Genomic DNA, 19,433 nt, shown 5'->3' on the forward strand with positions numbered 1-19,433 from the left:
CTACAACCTGCAGTAACCACCGATGGACCAAACCACTGCATGACCAGCTCTACCCTCGCCTACTGTATCCTCACCCATCCCTTGTAGATTGTGACCCCTCGCAGGCCGGGTCCTCTCTCCTCCTGTACGTTATGATTTGTATTGTTTAACATTATTGTACTTGTTTTTGTTGTGTATACCCCTCCTTACATGTAAAGCGCCATGGAATAAATGGCGCTATAACAATAAATAATAATAATAAGCTTAAAGGGAATCTGACAGCAGGTTTTTGCTATGTAATCTAACAGCAGCATGATTTAGGGGCAGAGACCCTGATTTCAGCGATGTGTCACTTACTGGGCTGCTTGTAGCAGTTTGAATAAAATCCATGTTTTCTCTGCTGTAGATGAGGCAGGGCTCAGAATGCTGAGCTGTGTTTAACCCCGCCCACACCCCTGATTGGAAGCTGATTGGTTACTTTTTCAGCAAGCTGCCAATGAGTGGTGTGGTTACACAGATTAGCGGGACTTCCTGGCATGCGACATTTAGCCCTGCAGTGATAATCTCCCACTGATAAAACACTTATTGTATTGAAACTACTGCCTGATAAGTGGCACATCCCTGGAATCAGAGTCTCAGCTACTACATTATGCTGCTCTCAGATTAAAAAGGAAACACCTGCTGACAGATTCCCTTTAATGTTAGGCGTAGGTCAGCGTAGCTATGTGGATCACTTTGGTACTTCTCTATTATGTGGGAGAGTGGAAATTAATATAAACACATATGGATTGCACTACAACTTTGTAAATGTATGTTTCTGTTCCATTACAGCCCGTTGTCGTTAGAGAGGATTACGTATATGCACAAAATAGTTTGTTTTTGTATCTAAGCGTTAACATTTGCAGCTTAGAGCATTGTGCCAGTTAGTTTCACCAAAGATCATCTAACAGGTTTAGCTGTTCAAACATATTAAATTTACGGTGGCCAAATGTATTTATTTCCATCAGGATCGTCCCCTTACGTGTTGGATTTCAACATACCTCAGCCTTTGTTTCCACCGCCATTTAAAGGGAATCCGTCAGTAGGATCAACCCTCCTAAGCCGTCTATATGGGTATGTACTTCATAGAAAACTGAATAAAATGACACCTTGATATCTGTGATCCGATTTTTTTATCCCTGAGAAATTCATATTTTTCTTAATATGTAAATGAACTGTTAATACCTGTGTCCCACCCATAGATCTTAACAGCTCATTTACATATTAAGAAAAACTTGGATTTCTCTGGAATAAAACATCGTATCTCAGATATCAAGGTATCATTTTATTCAGCTTCCTATGAACTACATGCCCATATGGACGGCTTAGAAGGGTTGATTTTAATGATGGATTCCCTTTAAAGTTTCCAAAGGTGTCATAAAGTGGTAAGGGGGTATATCTATATTGTGTTTCTTACGAAATTGGTGAAATGGACGGATAAGGTTCCTACATGAATGGCCACCACATAATACTACATTTATACTGCAGTGATGACCATGGCTTCTCTTGTTAAAATCTATTAGATTGACTGGACAATAGCTTTAAAGACAATTCCCTCAATTGATTGATTAATTGTAGCAGCAGATAGGAGTTTGTGCAGCTGATGTTGGCGTGACCGGTCTTGTATGGTCAGATGCAGTCAGTGACATTACATCTCCCCCCATTTGTCACATTAAGAAGCTGAAGTGTATGTGTTACATGAGCCGCAATTAACAATGCCCTGTGAATACGGCATTTATCAGAGCCGTCCTTGTTTCTAACTAAGGAAAGGGTATCACGCGTCTGCTCCTGTGTGGCCTCGTACAGTCTAAACACATAGCGGTAGATTCATTAACGCTGGCATTTCATACGTAAGCCAAAAAAAAAAAAGAAGATTGTTAGAATAAATTGAATCACATTTATTAAAAGACTCATGGCTGTTATTAAAGGACATAAATTTGTGCCAAAATTTGCATCATTTTCTAGCTACACCCCCTGATGGTAAGATTGGTGAAAAATTTAAAATTTTGCAGTTTTAATTTTTCTGAAAATTACGACTTTTTAAGACTCAGTTTACGCCAAACACTGCCATAAAGTGATTAATAATTGTGACCATGGAGCTATGTGTAGCAGTGAAGCCCTATGTATGGGGCGGTATTATACACACTTGTCTATTCTGACTGTAATATGCTCTATTGCTTTATTCCTTAAAAGGGTCCCTCGGCTGCAGCTTGTTTTACAGACAGACTGAGCTTTACTCCCATCCCCAGGTCCAGTGACGAGTCTGATGTCATATTGTCTACAGCAGCGATTAGCCCTGCAGCCGATTAGTGAGCGCAGCAGCTTTGTCCTCAGAGCCACCGAGCTGCAGCGCTGGACCTGGGGAGAATGAGTAAGGCGGCGACTGTTTGATATCTAAACAAACTGCAACTGGGGAACAAGGGTTTTCGGAACCTGGAAAAACATTTTAAAACTGGATTTTTTGACCTTCTATCTAAGCTTAGGGGTTATCAAGACTCACTCACTAGCAGTAGTAAATGATGGGAGATTTAAGCTCTGACGCCTGCAGAATAGTGTGTGGCGTATAGTACATTGCTGGAACTTCGGATCAGAGCTGGATAAGTAACAGTGAGTGCAGAATGTAACTCAGGATCAGTAATGTAATGTATGTACACGGTGACTGCACCAGCAGAATAGTGAGTGCAGCTCTCGAGTATAATACAGGATGTAACTCAGGATCAGTAATGTAATGTATGTACACAGTGACTGCACCAGCAGAATAGTGAGTGCAGCTCTGGGGTATAATACAGGATGTAACTCAGGATCAGTAATGTAATGTATGTACACAGTGACTGCACCAGCAGAATAGTGAGTGCAGCTCTGGAGTATAATACAGGATGTAACTCAGGATCAGTAATGTAATGTATGTACACAGTGACTGCACCAGCAGAATAGTGAGTGCAGCTCTGGAATATAATACAGGATGTAACTCAGGATCAGTAATGTAATGTATGTACACAGTGACTGCACCAGCAGAATAGTGAGTGCAGCTCTGGAGTATAATACAGGATGTAACTCAGGATCAGTAATGTAATGTATGTACACAGTGACTGCACCAGCAGAATAGTGTGTGCAGCTCTGGAATATAATACAGGATGTAACTCAGGATCAGTAATGTATGTACACAGTGACTGCACCAGCAGAATAGTGAGTGCAGCTCTGGAGTATAATACAGGATGTAACTCAGGATCAGTAATGTAATGTATGTACACAGTGACTGCACCAGCAGAATAGTGAGTGCAGCTCTGGGGTATAATACAGGATGTAACTCAGGATCAGTAGTGTAATGTATGTACACAGTGACTGCACCAGCAGAATAGTGAGTGCAGCTCTGGAGCATAATACAGGATGTAACTCAGGATCAGTAATGTAATGTATGTACACAGTGACTGCACCAGCAGAATAGTGAGTGCAGCTCTGGGGTATAATACAGGATGTAACTCAGGATCAGTAATGTATGTACACAGTGACTGCACCAGCAGAATAGTGAGCACAGCTCTGGGGTATATTACAGGGTGTAACTCAAGATCAGTAATGTAATGTATGTACACAGTGACTGCACCAGCAGAATAGTGAGCGCAGCTCTGGAGTATAATGCAGGATGTAACTCAGGATCAGTAATGTATGTACACGGTGACTGCAGCAGCAGAATAGTGAGCGCAGCTCTGGGGTATATTACAGGGTGTAACTCAAGATCAGTAATGTAATGTATGTACACAGTGACTGCACCAGCAGAATAGTGAGTGCAGCTCTGGCGTATAATACAGGATGTAACTCAGGATCAGTAATGTAATGTATGTACACAGTGACTGCACCAGCTGAATAGTGAGCGCAGCTCTGGAGTATAATGCAGGATGTAACTCAGGATCAGTAATGTATGTACACGGTGACTGCAGCAGCAGAATAGTGAGTGCAGCTCTGGAGTATAATACAGGATGTAACTCAGGCCCAGTAATGCAATGTATGTACACAGTGACTGCACCAGCAGAATAGTGAGTGCAGCTCTGGGGTATAATACAAGATGTAACTCAGGATCAGTAATGTATGTACACGGTGACTGCACCAGCAGAATAGTGAGTGCAGCTCTGGCGTATAATACAGGATGTAACTCAGGATCAGTAATGTAATGTATGTACACAGTGACTGCACCAGCAGAATAGTGAGTGCAGCTCTGGAGTATAATACAGGATGTAACCCAGGATCAGTACACAATCTGTAATGTAATGTATGTACACAGTGACTGCACCAGCAGAATAGTGAGCGCAGCTCTGGAGTATAATACAGGATGTAACTCAGGATCAGTAATGTAATGTATGTACACAGTGACTGCACCAGCAGAATAGTGAGTGCAGCTCTGGAGTATAATACAGGATGTAACTCAGGATCAGTAATGTAATGTATGTACACAGTGACTGCACCAGCAGAATAGTGAGTGCAGCTCTGGAGTATAATACAGGATGTAACTCAGGATCAGTACAGGATCAGTAATGTAATGTATGCACACAGTGACTGCACCAGCAGAATAGTGAGTGCAGCTCCGGGGTATAATACAGGATGTACCTCAGGATCAGTAATGTAATGTATGTACACAGTGACTGCACCAGCAGAATAGTGAGTGCAGCTCTGGAGTATAATACAGGATGTAACTCAGGATCAGTAATGTAATGTATGCACACAGTGACTGCACCAGCAGAATAGTGAGTGCAGCTCTGGGGTATAATACAGGATGTAACCCAGGATCAGTACACAATCTGTAATGTAATGTATATGGTAACTCAATCTGTTATATTCAGGTTATTGTGAATCAAACAAATCATATATGATAATGAACATTGCATCTATTGCAGCAAAGCAGTAATGCAAATAAAACAGCCAAACACAGATCTTCCGGCACAAAATGGGGTTTAATGATAATCCTGTTGCAGGACTCCTCTCCAGCTGCAGTGGAATGCTCCCACCTCAGTCAGGTCAGTAATACCGCTGCGGGTGGTCTATTGCTGGCCTGGACCAGCCTTTCCATGATATGAAATGTATTGCTGATGTGTTGGTGAGTCACATTTACGTATATGTTAGTACAGGAGCCGGGCCTGGGCTCTGATCATGCTTCCTATCCTTGTAACCACAAGGGTGGGAGCGGACTAAGAGTCCAGGGCGACCGCTGCTCTTGGTGCAAGTAATTCAAACACTGATCAATGGCAAAATTCTAACACTGATCCATGACCTTAAATTATACAAGTTACCCACCCGAACCCCCCAATAATAACACAGACAAAGACAAACATATAGATAGACTGAATATTGGCCCATCTACATAATAGCAGCACCAACAATGCCCCATCTCTGGACGGTCGTGTTTTCTTCTCAACAAGGGAAGGAACCTGCGAGAAGCCGGCGACAATATGTCCGTATGTGCATCTTCTGCATATGTATCAGTGTCGTCTGCCCGTATCTCGGCGGCACAGTCCCATGCGTAAAGTATATAGAAAATAATACTTTGTACATTCAAAATGTATGCGGTTCACCATTCGCACCTCGCATCCATATCCGGAGGTACGTTTGGCACAAGGGATTCTTTTACACATTATTATCCTTTTCTTTTTTCTTGGATAAAGTTGTGTTTACTAACTAATAAAAAAAAAAAACTGTTCTGAGAGAATAATGTATCTGCAGGCATCCATTGTCACGGCCTCCTCTTCCCATGGCGGCAGGGTTGTGTTGCCGAGCTGTCCCAAAGAACGTCAAGCCCCCTGATGGCATGCACGCCGCTCTGTGGAATGGGCCCCTCGATCAGCTCCGGTAATGGCTACTGTCCAGGTCACGCTCGCCGCTCCGGTCAGATGCCGCTGGTGAGGTCATTTATTACACGAGATTTCACCAACTTCCTTAAAAATTCCTTCTCTCTCTGAATATTATGGGTCCAAGACTAGAAATAAAATAAAATTAAAAAAAAAGGATAAAGGTGAGATGTAAAATATATAATTCTGTGATTATTAAATATATAAATCTGTGATTATTAAATATTGAATTATATTATTAAATATAGAATTCTGTGATTATTACATACATAATTCTGTGATTATTAAATATAGAATTCTGTGATTATTAAATATAGAATTCTATTATAGAATTCTGTGATTATTACATATATAATTCTGTGATTATTAAATATATAAATGTATGATTACTAAATATAGAATTATATTATTAAATATATCATTCTGTGATTATTAAATATATAAATCTGTGATTATTAAATATAGAATTCTGTGATTATTACATATATATAAATCTATGATTATTCTTGGCTTTTTCTAACCTTAACTTTACCAGTGACCGCCCCAGTGAGATGCAGTCAGTCATGGACTTGAGCATGGCTACAACTGGGAAAATATAGGGTAAAATGGCACCACAGGCAGGTGCAGACGGCTGTCGAATCTCTCATCCGAATAGAATTGGGTTGATTATGTAAATGACATTTGATCAGAGGGTGAGAATTGTGTGATCCGATTCTCTCAGATGAGGAGAAAATGAAGAAGAAAAATTCTCCGTTCTGTGAGGCCACGGAAATCGGACTGCACTCACATGTCACCCGAGTGCAGTCTGATTTTTTGCTGTGCTCATTGCCTCACATGTCTGAGTGCAATTCGAATATCAGATGAAACTTGGGCAAGCAGCAATTTTTTTTTTGTGTGCAAGGCTCCATAGAGTAACATTGTTCTGGGTGCGATCCGAGCTTATTTTAGTTCCGAGTGCGATCCGACAAAACATTGGATCACACTAATTCAGATAGATATGTGGCCATGAAGTACAAGGGTGAGCCGAGCACGGTGACAGCCGCCTCTTAGCTCCTGTCTGCTCTCATTCAGACGTCCGGGAATCGCGGCCCGAGGATGGACTGCAATCCATGCACTGGCCGTGGTCTGCTGACCCAGCAGCATCATACGTGTATTTGGGTCAGCAGACCCGCGGCCGGCCCGTGGATTGCAGTCTGTCCTCAGACCGAGTTTCGCGGACATCCGAATAATCCCAAGGGGTTACACCGGGTGGGACTCCTCCATTAGACGTCCTCATCCGTGTATTTTATTGGAAGTTTGTGCTCTGATCCTTGTAGGATTTATGTCATATGATTTACAGAGTCGAATTGATAAAGTGATAGTATGAAAATCTGATATAAAAAAATAGAGAAGGTGAATATTCTACCTCTTTAATGGCCGCCATCTTGATAGTCTCATAATAGTGAAGAGGAGCGTTGGGAAGGTTCATGTCGTATCCGAATCCTGCTACTGCCACCTCGTCACAGTTATGTAACGCCATGGTGATTGCCACGCTTCCGAGCGTCGGAATGTTCTATTGGGCGTAAGTGACAAAAAGAGAAAAGAAATAAATGCACGATAACAGCATCTTACCAAAGGCAAGAAGACAAAATAAAAACCAATAGTCCACAATCACAGATTTTCTATGGGATCCAATTGTAATGTTACATCAGTGATATAGTCGTGTATCCAGACAGGAGGCTGCAGAACGCTGAATTCCAAATATTTCTACTATCCCTTTAACAAGGACAACTATCTATAGCTGCCCAGCAATCTATGCTCATGTCCCAGCGACGCTTCCCGCAGCCGGAATACCAGCGATATAAGAGATATAGAGCGGCTGCTGAAATCTGTGACGGTACATATAATATCAGCACTGGGACCATCGTATACTCTGCGGAGCCAATATCGTCCTCGAGAACACAGGAGCTTGCAATCTGTGAACGTATCAGCTGCATCCTTTGTATTCTTGCTTGTCCTGGCTCCTCATGTCTATACCAAGGTTCTCCAGCCGTATGAATGTGAAGACTTTACACCACCATGGCCGTGGGTGGCTCATCCTCTCTTAGCAAAATAGCCCTAATATCAAGTAGCAGCTGGGTTACGAGGAGAATGCCAAAAAACGTCCCGCAGCGGAAGATAAGAGGCAAGCCCAACATACCCACAATGGATGGCAAATGATCCGGAGGATATTGATATACTATTGTCATATGATATTTTCCTCTCAAAACCTTGACTTGCGGAAGAAAGAAAGGTTATGCCGAATTCTTTAGTGTCTACATAGTCCTGGCCAAAACATAGCAGACTGAGCAGATGGAAGCACTAAATCAGCCGGCAGAGATTAATCGTCCATATGTCACAATGGAAGAGCTGCTGATAATCACCGCGCAGGAGCTTAGGACACATCACAAACTCTCCGTCTCATTCACTCATCCCGAGCCGCGAGTCCATAATCTCATTGAACACTTCCCGGGGACATGAGATGGCAATTCCCCCGGCTACCGCAGCGGCTTCGACAGGAGATGCAATGGCCAGACACGCTCCAGAAAGTATAGAAAGCGGCATCTACGGGATCATGCATGGCAGAAACACATACGTTACGTTTGATAAGAACATGTTTTTTTTTCTCAGAGTTGTTTACCTGTTTATTGAGGGTGTTATTTGCGTTTTATTAGAAAGGCGTTGTGTTACATCTTTACAGAGCAAAGCATCCAATCCCAAATGTACAATTTACGAGATAACAGAACAATGGGGGAAAAAGCGAGTGCTTGGGGGATTTATTGACGTATGGTAGAACAGCTCTAAATATACAGACTTGTAAATGGCAAAGATTGGCAAGAAGTGTCCAGTGAGTAATGATGCGCATATGTAACGAGGGTACACGTCACTCCATTCGTATCTGTGGGTACACGGGAGGAGAACCACCCCTTACTGAGGAGAACCACCCCTTACTAAACCAGAGAAACGGATCCGGCGCTCCTTGTGGTGTTGAAAAGAATAATCTTTAATGGTGCAACGTTTCGGTCTACTTTAGACCTTCCTTAGTCAGATTTGCCAGGTTGAAAACTGTATTACAAGTGAAGTGCTGTTGGGAAACGGCTCCCAGTACCCTGGATGAAGCGCTGTCCAGGAACATATGAGCCGTTTCCCGTAGCACTTCACTTGTAATACAGCTTTCTACACGACAGGCTGACTGATGAAGGTCTAAAGTAGACCGAAACGTTGTTCTTTCTGGATGGCACTATTAAAATTTGTTCTTTTTGACACCACATAGAGCTCTGGATCCTTTTCTCTTGACGATGTGGATATGTCAAAATGACTAGACTGGGTCAGTAGGTAAGAGCCACAGAACAGACACAATAAACATGGGCTGATCTATAATTCCGCTGAGAACAGCATAAAGTGGAGGAGTTACAATGTTCTAGGTTCTCATTTACGGCCTCAAACATCATGATTGCATTGATGCCCTATATGCCGTTATATGGATCCTGATACTCGTATTGATGAACTGAAGAAAACCATGTGTTTTATTATTGGTAAATTTAGGTTTTTCTCTTAGAAGCTATCTATGTGTTGGATATAGACCCAAAGTAAAACATAGAGTTTTGGGAACTACCTGTAGATATAGCGTCACAACAGAGGAAACATCTTTTCGTCGAGATTATATGGGGATCCTCAAACTTTTTTTTTTTTCTTTTAAGTGAAAAACAGCAAAAACTGACATCAAGTGTATACAAGAATAAAAGGCAAAATACAGATAAGGAGGAAGCAGGATCCCCTTGATGACCTCACTCGCTTTACTCCTCTGGGGTCAAGATCTAATCTGCTGCTTTGTCTAAAACTAATCCATAATCATTAAGCCATCATTAACGTTTGGTTACTTTATATTGGGACCTAAAACGGACAATCTGCGAGTCTCTCAGGTAAGACGGAAGCATAAATCAGGACGTCAGAGTTATAGGATAACTAATAAATCTAAATAGTCCAGTATCTAATGGAAAACGTCTTTAAGGAAATGGGCCAAGTTTCTAAAAAAATGTGGCCAGAGGCAGTCAATGTGATAAAATAACAAAAATATCTTATAGTTATCTGCGCATTGGCCTCAGCCGTGTACGAAACAAGACTGATGATGCCGATGATTGGCTGCAGTGGTCACACGTATAGACCTGACGTCATCATTGCAGCCATGTAAACAAAAACATGTTCTTTCTGGGATTATTTTCTACTCCGTTCACATCTGTGCTGGTGCTTACCCCTCTGCCCATAAGTCCGTTGTTGAATGGCAGCCCGATAAAACTGAAAGCAGCTTCTTGGATAAAGTATGGGTTCAGGATACGGATCTCATTTGGTTCTCGTGGTACCCGAGTGGCCACTGACTTCCAGAATCCATCTGAAGCGCTCTGATAACGAGACAAAAAAAGAATTCATAAACAAACACATTAATGAAAACCACCATTCTTTACACTGCGTGTTAGATAAAAAAAAATGAATGATATATATATATATATACATATATATATACATATATATGTATATATATATATATATATACACACTTATGTAGACACTTATGGTAAAATATGTTTAGGTATCTTAGAACCTTAAATTAGAACATCAACAATTCAACAATTAAATTTTTTGCCCTTATAATGATAACTCGTCAGCAAAATTGTAGCTGATTATGACATTCCAGCTCTCTTCCATCCATACATTTTGCACATTTCCATGATGCACAGCTAGGTCATGTGACACCCAGTGTGACTACCAGTCCAGCACATGTTCTGCTGTGTAGACAGGAAGTCAGACTCTGATTTCCTGTGAACTACAGGTTGACATCATTGCCCCTCAATCCCTCCTGGTGGTTCTTGGATCCTTCCCTCCCCAGCTTTACTCATCCTGGTTCCTCAGTTGAAGATATAATTTCCGATTTATATAAGTCGTATAATACGAGAGACCATGCAGTGATAGACTGCAGAGTTATTAAACCCTGATGACTCACAATGATTGTGCATAGAATCCACACAGTCTGTAGGAGATGCATGCAGCTTTACACTTTTCCCTTTTGGCTTCTGCTTGTAATAGTCGGCAGGGAGAAGATATGCTGAAGTTAGAACAAGCAGAAGCACTGGTGACTTTATCGTAAAACTGCAGCACATAGGACATGCTGAGACTGTAGTGTTAAATTGCATCACATAGGGTAACCGTAAACTGCAGTGATGGGTTATATTTACAGATTACATTTCTGCAGCATTTTTGTTTGTGCGAGAAAAGAAAATCGGCGTTTTACAGCAGCAGCAAAATACGGTAAATCAAATTTCTAAAATCTCATCCACACTGTGCATTTTATTGAGCTGCACTGCATTTCTTGTAACCATTCAATTGAATTAAAAATAGATTAAAAAAAACTGTGCAATGTACGAAACGCGTTTCCTGTCGCTGTGTTTTTCATGCGGACAAAATGCAACTAAAAAAAGCACTGTATGAAAATATTGTAAAGCAGCACTGCATAAGACATACTGAAACTCTGCAGTGTGAAGCTGCGTCACATAAGATATACTAAAAGGCTCCATTGCTGGTGTCCTGGGTGTGGTGCACGGTGTAGCACTGGTCTGGCTTCCAGGTCAAATGGCTCTTAATGTTCCAAAAGGGATGTTTAATCAGATATCAGGTTTTTCTACCCGAAATGCGTAAGCATTGTTTTTTTTCTAAATATATGCACATTGTGCCAATTTCTTTATCTTAAATAGGTAATTCCAGTTTAAGATTTATCTACCTTCCTGTGATGTTGGAGTGTGCACATTCCTTATCATGTCTCTATGACTATTTGCCATCTTGTATGGGTGTACATCAACTTTGAAGGGAATCTGTCAGCAGGGTCGGTTTTCCCTTTCCTAACTTTTCCAAATGGACACGTAGGTCATAAAAAGCTAAATAAAATGATATCTTGATATCTGTGATCCGATGTCTTATGCCAGAGAAATCCATGTTTTTTTTGTAAAATGTAATTGAGTTGTTAAGATCTATGGGCGGGGCACACATCTCACTTAAAACCTGCCCCCGGGGCTTATTGTAAATGAGGTGGTGTTACCAGTGTGAAACATTTAATGACTGACAGTCTGCTCTCCTGATCTACATGTCGCATACTGGTAAAACCCCCTTATTTACAATAAACTCTGGAGGCAGGTTTTAAGTGAGATCTATGCCCTGCCCATAGATCTTAAGTAAATCATTTACATATAAAACAAAATGTGGATTTCTCTTGAATATAACATCGGATCGCAGATATCTAGGTATCGTTTTAATCAGCTTTGTATGACCTAAATGCCCACATAGACGGCTCAGGAGGGTTGATCCTACTAAAAGATTCCCTTTAAAATAACTCCTGCAGGAGATCTATTATACTATATTTTTTGCTTTTGTTTAGTTTAGGCTACGTTCACATTGGCGTTCCGCCAATGTGCGTCGCTGTTGCGCCGGCGACGCAGCGGCGACGCAGCGGCGACGCGCCCCTATGTTTAACATAGGGGACGCGTGCGTCGTTTTGGTGGCGTTTTTCGCCACGTGCGTCGTTTCCGACGCTAGCGTCGGACGCAAGGAAACGCTACATGTAGCATTTTCTGTGCGTCCGATTTTCGTCGGAAAACGACGCACGCGTCGCAAAACGCGCGCGTTTTTGCGCGCGTTTGCGTGCGTTTTAGCGTGCGTCGCGCGTTGCGTCGCCGACGCACGGCGGCGCAACGCTAATGTGAACGTAGCCTTAGTGCTTCAGTATTTTCTACTTTATTTTTTTTTTGTGTCCTGGCTGATTGCTGAGTGGCTATTAATCTTATACATCATCCAGCAACGTGGAAATCTGATTTCTCCCTCGTCAAGTATAAAAACGGATGCATCGCTGTGCAAACAAATGAAATCCTGGTACGTGTCCGCCCAAAAAAAAGAGGTGTGAACGTGTCTAGTGCATTGTAAATATCAGCAGGATACAGTCCATCTGGCCATGTGGGCCGCCACATAACAAAAGGGTTTTGTGTACGGGGCTCACACACATCTGCACTTACACAGCCATTATTATCCATGTACAAGGCGCTGGGAAACCATGAATGCGTGAGACTCGTTCACGAGAACAACTTGAGATGGTTTCAACGTCGTATCATTTTCATCTTTAAAATAGAAATATTTGGACACTTGCAGCTGTTTCATATTGTCCCTAAAAGCTCAAAAAACAACACGGGGTGGTAGATTTACAGGAGCAATTGTTTTGAAATCGACACTTTCCTTTTAGAACCTTAATGTTTCCCTTTAAGGATTGGGCTACGTAGAGACAAAGAGGAAATACCGTGAAGAAATCGCCTCCCCAGCATCAGAGTATGTTCAATAGTCTGCAGAAATAATGGACGGTGCATCAGAACTGTATTTGTAGTGCAAAAATGTGCAGTAGCGGTATAGTCCCAGCGTAAAAATGAGTTTGTTCAGCCTATTATTAATGTGGAACTGCATCATCGGTGGAAAGAAATAACAGTCAGTGATATACACTGCTGAAAAAATAAAGGGAACACTTAACACAATGAAGCTCCAAGTCAATCACACTTCTGTGACATCAACCTGTCCAGTTATGAATCAACACCAATTGTGAATCAATTTCACATGATGTTCTGCAAATGGAACAGACAACAGGCAGAAATGATAGGCAATTACCAAGACAATCTCTATAAAGGAGTGATTCTGCAGGGGGTGACCACAGACCATTTCTCTGTTCTCATCCTTTTTGGCTGTTGTTTTGGTCACTTTTGCATTTTGTCATTGCTCTCACTCCTAGAGATACAGTAGCATGAGGCGGTGTCCACAACCTACAGAAGTTACTCAAGTAGTGCAGCTCATCCAGGATGGCACATCAATGTAAGCTGTGGCAAGATGGGTAACTGTGTCTGTCACCACAGTGTCTAGAGTATGGAGCAGATACCAGGAGACAGGCCAGTACACCAGGAGACGTGGAGGGGGTGTAGGAGGGCAACAACCCAGCAGCAGGACCGCTACCTCCTTCTTTGTGCAAGGAGAAAGAGGAGGAGCAGCACCAGTGTCCTGCAAAAATGACCTACAGCAGGTCACTAACATCCATGTGTTTGCTCAAACCATCAGTAATGGACTCCATGAGGTTAGTAAGAGGGTTTGACATCCACAAGTGCATGTTGAGCTTACAGCCCAACACCGTGCAGGGCGATTGGCATTTGCCACAGAACATCAAGATTGGCAGATTCGAATCTGGTGACCTGTGCTCTTTACGGATGAGAGCAGGTTCACACTGAGCACATGTGACAAAGTTTGGAGACACCATGGAGAATGCTCTGCTGCCTGCAACATCTTTCAGCATGACCGGTTTGGCAGTGGGTCAGTAATGGTGTGGAGTGGCATTTCTGTGGAGGGCCGCACAGCCGCCATTGTGCTCGCCAGAGGTAGCCTGACTGCCATTAGGTACCGAGATGAGATTCTCAGATCCATTGTGAGACCATATGCTGGTGCAGTTGGCCCTGGGTTTTATCTGATGCAGGACAATGCTAGGCCTCATGAGGCTGAAGTGTCAGCAGTTCCTACATGATGAAGGCATTGAAGCTATGGACTGGCCCGCCCGCTCCCCAGCACTGAATCTGATTGAACACATCTGAGACATCATGTCTCACTCCATCCACAAACGTCACGTTGCACCACAGACTGTCCACGAGTTGGCGGATGCTTTAATCCATGTATGGGAGGAGATCCCTCAGGAGACCATCCGCCGCCTCATCAGGAGCATGCCCAGGCATTGTACAGTAGGGAGGTCATACAGGCACGTATGCTGCTGATGAAAGCTTTCAATAGGCTGAAACACATCAAGTTTTGTTCAATAAAGGAACCAAGGAAAAACCTGTGTGAGTGCCCGGATCTTCTAGATTTTGCATTATCTATTTTTCCATGTACACTACTACTATTACCAGTGGAGTGCCGATAAATCTTGGATTCCTAATGTGAAAATTGTAACATTGCTAATTTATATATATATATATATATATATATATATAGAACATGATATGGAAAAGAAATTGCCAACATTAAAAAAAAAAATACATGTAACAGTAAAACCTGATTTAAATAATCGGGTCATTTTCTGAAGACGAGTTCTCTTTAACTAGCAAAACTTTGCAATCATGGAAGCAAAAAGCGAAGATAAAACTTTTATGTTTTGCTTTTTTTTGAGGGACATAACAGTGCAGGATTCAAGTTATAACAAGTCTGCAAACAGGGCGCACCTAATCAGTGATTGACAGCAGCTGTGCATACAGTGAAGACTGTCAATCACTGACTAGGACCGCCCACTGGACTCCTGCACACAAACACCAGGGATTTCAATAAATAAAATTCAAGTTTTATTGAAACTCCCCCCCCTCAAAAAAAATATATTTATCAATCGGCTCATCCGCTCCTGTTCTATAACATCCTGTCTGCAGATCAGATAATAATTTTCAATATGACGGGTTCCCTTTAAAAAATTGTAAGATTTCGTAAAGTTGACTTGTGAGCTAACGGGTCATACAGCAAATGAGGATGATGATGTCGCGGACAGTAATTGCTGGGAATTCTGTCGTCATGGTAACTTCTTACTTTCTCATATTGCAGCAATGTTGAAACATTTTTTTGGCTTCTGATCTGAAACTCTTTTTTTTTTTCTCTTGGTGAAATTCCCATTTTTTTCCTGTCTGTAGCGTGTCCTAAATTCCCTGTCCCGATATTCAGACCCACACCCGGAGAGCGCAATTATACTTGTGAGATTTGGGATTTTACATGACGTCCTAGGTTGGTGTGGTTAGCCCGCGGCAATTAGCCATTCATGACTTCTATTTATACCGCCGGCATTGTATCACCGGCTCCGCTTCACTCATTATCGTCTGAGCGAAGCAAAACGTCAGAATGTGAGCAAATATAGCGGTTAACGAGAGAGGGTGCAGCAAATGACACCGCACTGACAGAGCAAACACAATCCGGACTGGCAGCGAAGAAAGGAAAAAAGGAGCAGGAAATACTGACAGTATGTGAGGAATGAGGAGGAGAGACCTCAGATGACCCCGCAGACTCGGGGAAGTGAGAAGAAGAAGTGATCAAGATGATTGGATTCTGTAAATCAGGCGAAGACAGAAGCAGCGACAATGCGGACTTCTCAAGAGACGGGCAGAGGAGTCGGTAGAAATACTACAACCGCACTACAAATACCAACACTGCCTGTCTATGCAGGTTTTCATTCCCTGACCTGAAATGCGTTGTGACATTTACCCACTAATCTTAATGGAAAAATAAATAAATCGAAAATCTGTGAATAAACTATAGAACATTAACTCTACTTAACCCCTTCATGACCCAGCCTATTTTGACCTTAAAGACCTTGCCGTTTTTTGCAATTCTGACCAGTGTCCCTTTATGAGGTAATAACTCAGGAACGCTTCAACGGATCCTAGCGGTTCTGAGATTGTTTTTTCGTGACATATTGGGCTTCATGTTAGTGGTAAATTTAGGTCAATAAATTTTGCGTTTATTTGTGATAAAAACGGAAATTTGGCGAAAATTTTGAAAATTTCGCAATTTTCACATTTTGAATTTTTATTCTGTTAAACCAGAGAGATATGTGACACAAAATAGTTAATAAATGACATTTCCCACATGTTCACTTTACATCAGCACAATTTTGGAAACAACATTTTTTTTTGTTAGGAAGTTATAAGGGTTAAAATTTGACCAGCGATTTGTCATTTTTACAACGAAATTTACAAAACCATTTTTTTTAGGGACCACCTCACATTTGAAGTCAGTTTGAGGGGTCTATATGGCTGAAAATACCCAAAAGTGACACCATTCTAAAAACTGCACCCCTCAAGGTACTCAAAACCACATTCAAGAAGTTTATTAACCCTTCAGGTGCTTCACAGCAGCAGAAGCAACATGGAAGGAAAAAATGAACATTTAACTTTTTAGTCACAAAAATTATCTTTTAGCAACAATTTTTTTATTTTCCCAATGGTAAAAGGAGAAACTGAACCACGAAAGTTGTTGTCCAATTTGTCCTGAGTACGCTGATACCTCATATGTGGGGGTAAACCACTGTTTGGGCGCACGGCAGGGCTTGGAAGGGAAGGAGCGCCATTTGACTTTTTGAATCAAAAATTGGCTCCACTCTTTAGCGGACACCATGTCACGTTTGGAGAGCCCCCGTGTGCCTAAAAATTGGAGCTCCCCCACAAGTGACCCCATTTTGGAAACTAGACGCCCCAAGGAACTTATCTAGATGCATAGTGAGCACTTTGAACCCCCAGGTGCTTCACAAATTAATCCGTAAAAATGAAAAAGTACTTTTTTTTCACAAAAAAATTCTTTTAGCCTCAATTTTTTCATTTTCACATGGGCAACAGGATAAAATGGATCCTAAAATGTGTTTGGCAATTTCTCCTGAGTACACCAATACCTCACATGTGGGGGTAAACCACTGTTTGGGCACATGGTAAGGCTCGGAAGGGAAGGAGCGCCATTTGACTTTTTGAATGAAAAATTATTTCCATCGTTAGCGGACACCATGTCGCGTTTGGAGAGCTCCTGTGTGCCTAAACATTGGCGCTCCCCCACAAGTGACCCCATTTTGGAAACTAGACCCCCCAAGGAACTTATTTAGATGCCTAGTGAGCACTTTAAACCCTCAGGTGCTTCACAAATTGATCTGTAAAAATGAAAAAGTACTTTTTTTTCACAAAAAAATTCTTTTCGCCTCAATTTTTTCATTTTCACATGGGCAGTAGGGTAAAATGGATCATAAAATTTGTTGGGCAATTTCTCCCGAGTACGTCGATACCTCATATGTGGGGGTAAACCACTGTTTGGGCACTCGGCAGGGCTCGGAAGGGAAGGCGCGCCATTTGACTTTTTGAATGGAAAATTAGCTCCAATTGTTAGCGGACACCATGTCGCGTTTGGAGAGCCCCTGTGTGCCTAAACATTGGAGCTCCCCCACAAGTGACCCCATTTTGGAAACTAGACCCCCCAAGGAACTTATCTAGATGCATATTGAGCACTTTAAACCCCCAGGTGCTTCACAGAAGTTTATAACGCAGAGCCATGAAAATAAAAAATAATTTTTCTTTCCTCAAAAATGATTTTTTTGCCTGGAATTTCCTATTTTGCCAAGGATAATAGGAGAAATTGGACCCCAAATATTGTTGTCCTGTTTGTCCTGAGTACGCAGATACCCAATATGTGGGGGTAAACCACTGTTTGGGCGCACGGCAGGGCTCGGAAGGGATGGCACGCCATTTGGCTTTTTAAATGGAAAATTAGCTCCAATCATTAGCGGACACCATGTCACGTTTGGAGAGCCCCTGTGTGCCTAAACATTGGAGATCCCCCAGAAATGACACCATTTTGGAAACTAGACCCCCAAAGGAACTAATCTAGATGTGTGGTGAGGACTTTGAACCCCCAAGTGCTTCACAGAAGTTTATAACGCAGAGCCATGAAAAAAAAAAAAAAATTATTTTCTCAAAAATGATCTTTTAGCCTGCAATTTTTTATTTTCCCAAGGGTAACAGGAGAAATTTGACCCCAAAAGTTGTTGTCCAGTTTCTCCTGAGTACGCTGATACCCCATATGTGGGGGTAAATCACTGTTTGGGCACATGCCGGGGCTCGGAAGTGAAGTAGTGACGTTTTGAAATGCAGACTTTGATGGAATGCTCTGTGGGCGTCACGTTGCGTTTGCAGAGCCCCTGATGTGGCTTAACAGTAGAAACCCCCCACAAGTGACCCCATTTTGGAAACTAGACCCCCAAAGGAACTTATCTAGATGTGTGGTGAGCACTTTGAACCCCCAAGTGCTTCATAGAAGTTTATAATGCAGAGCCGTGAAAATAATAAATACGTTTTCTTTCCTCAAAAATAATTATTTAGCCCAGAATTTTTTATTTTCCCAAGGGTTACAGAAGAAACTGGACCCCAAAAGTTGTTGTCCAGTTTCTCCTGAGTACGCTGATACCCCATATGTGGGGGTAAACCACTGTTTGGGCACATGCCGAGGCTCGGAAGTGAAGTAGTGACGTTTTGAAATGCAGACTTTGATGGAATGCTCTGTGGGCGTCACGTTGCGTTTGCAGAGCCCCTGATGTGGCTTACCAGTAGAAACCCCCCACAAGTGACCGCATTTTGGAAACTAGACCCCGAAAGGAACTTATCTAGATGTGTGGTGAGCACTTTGAACCCCCAAGCGCTTCATAGAAGTTTATAATGCAGAGCCGTGAAAATAATAAATACGTTTTCTTTCCTCAAAAGTAATTATTTAGCCCAGAATTTTTTAATTTTCCCAAGGGTAACAGGAGAAATTTGACCCCAATATTTGTTGTCCAGTTTCTCCTGAGTATGGTGATACCCCATATGTGGGGGTAAACTACTGTTTGGGCACATGCCGGGGCTTGGAATTGAAGTAGTGACGTTTTGAAATGCAGACTTTGATGGAATGCTCTGCGGGCGTCACATTGCGTTTGCAGAGCCCCTGATGTGCCTAAAC

General features: G+C 42.1%; 1 protein-coding gene across 12 annotated transcripts in view; it reads right to left on the minus strand.

Annotated features, from left to right (window-relative positions):
• Positions 1–1,900: 1,900 nt before the first annotated feature.
• ST3GAL3 (ST3 beta-galactoside alpha-2,3-sialyltransferase 3) overlaps positions 1,901–19,433 on the minus strand; it is a 285,569-nt gene continuing 268,036 nt past the window's right edge. For 5 of the 12 annotated variants that reach the window (XM_069738036.1, XM_069738037.1, XM_069738041.1 and 2 more), the window contains 3 exons: positions 10,124–10,270; positions 7,258–7,404; positions 4,782–5,980 (listed from right to left, as the gene is read on the minus strand). In XM_069738036.1, coding sequence (XP_069594137.1) covers positions 5,891–5,980; positions 7,258–7,404; positions 10,124–10,270 — 384 coding nt within the window. In that variant the 3' untranslated portion in view covers positions 4,782–5,890. Of the gene's footprint in view, positions 5,981–7,257; positions 7,405–10,123; positions 10,271–19,433 lie in introns of all 12 variants that reach the window. The other 7 variants (XM_069738039.1, XM_069738043.1, XM_069738045.1 and 4 more) reach the window with 5 other exon arrangements.

This window comes from Ranitomeya imitator, chromosome 8, assembly GCF_032444005.1.
Source record: "Ranitomeya imitator isolate aRanImi1 chromosome 8, aRanImi1.pri, whole genome shotgun sequence".
NCBI lineage: Eukaryota > Metazoa > Chordata > Amphibia > Anura > Dendrobatidae > Ranitomeya > Ranitomeya imitator.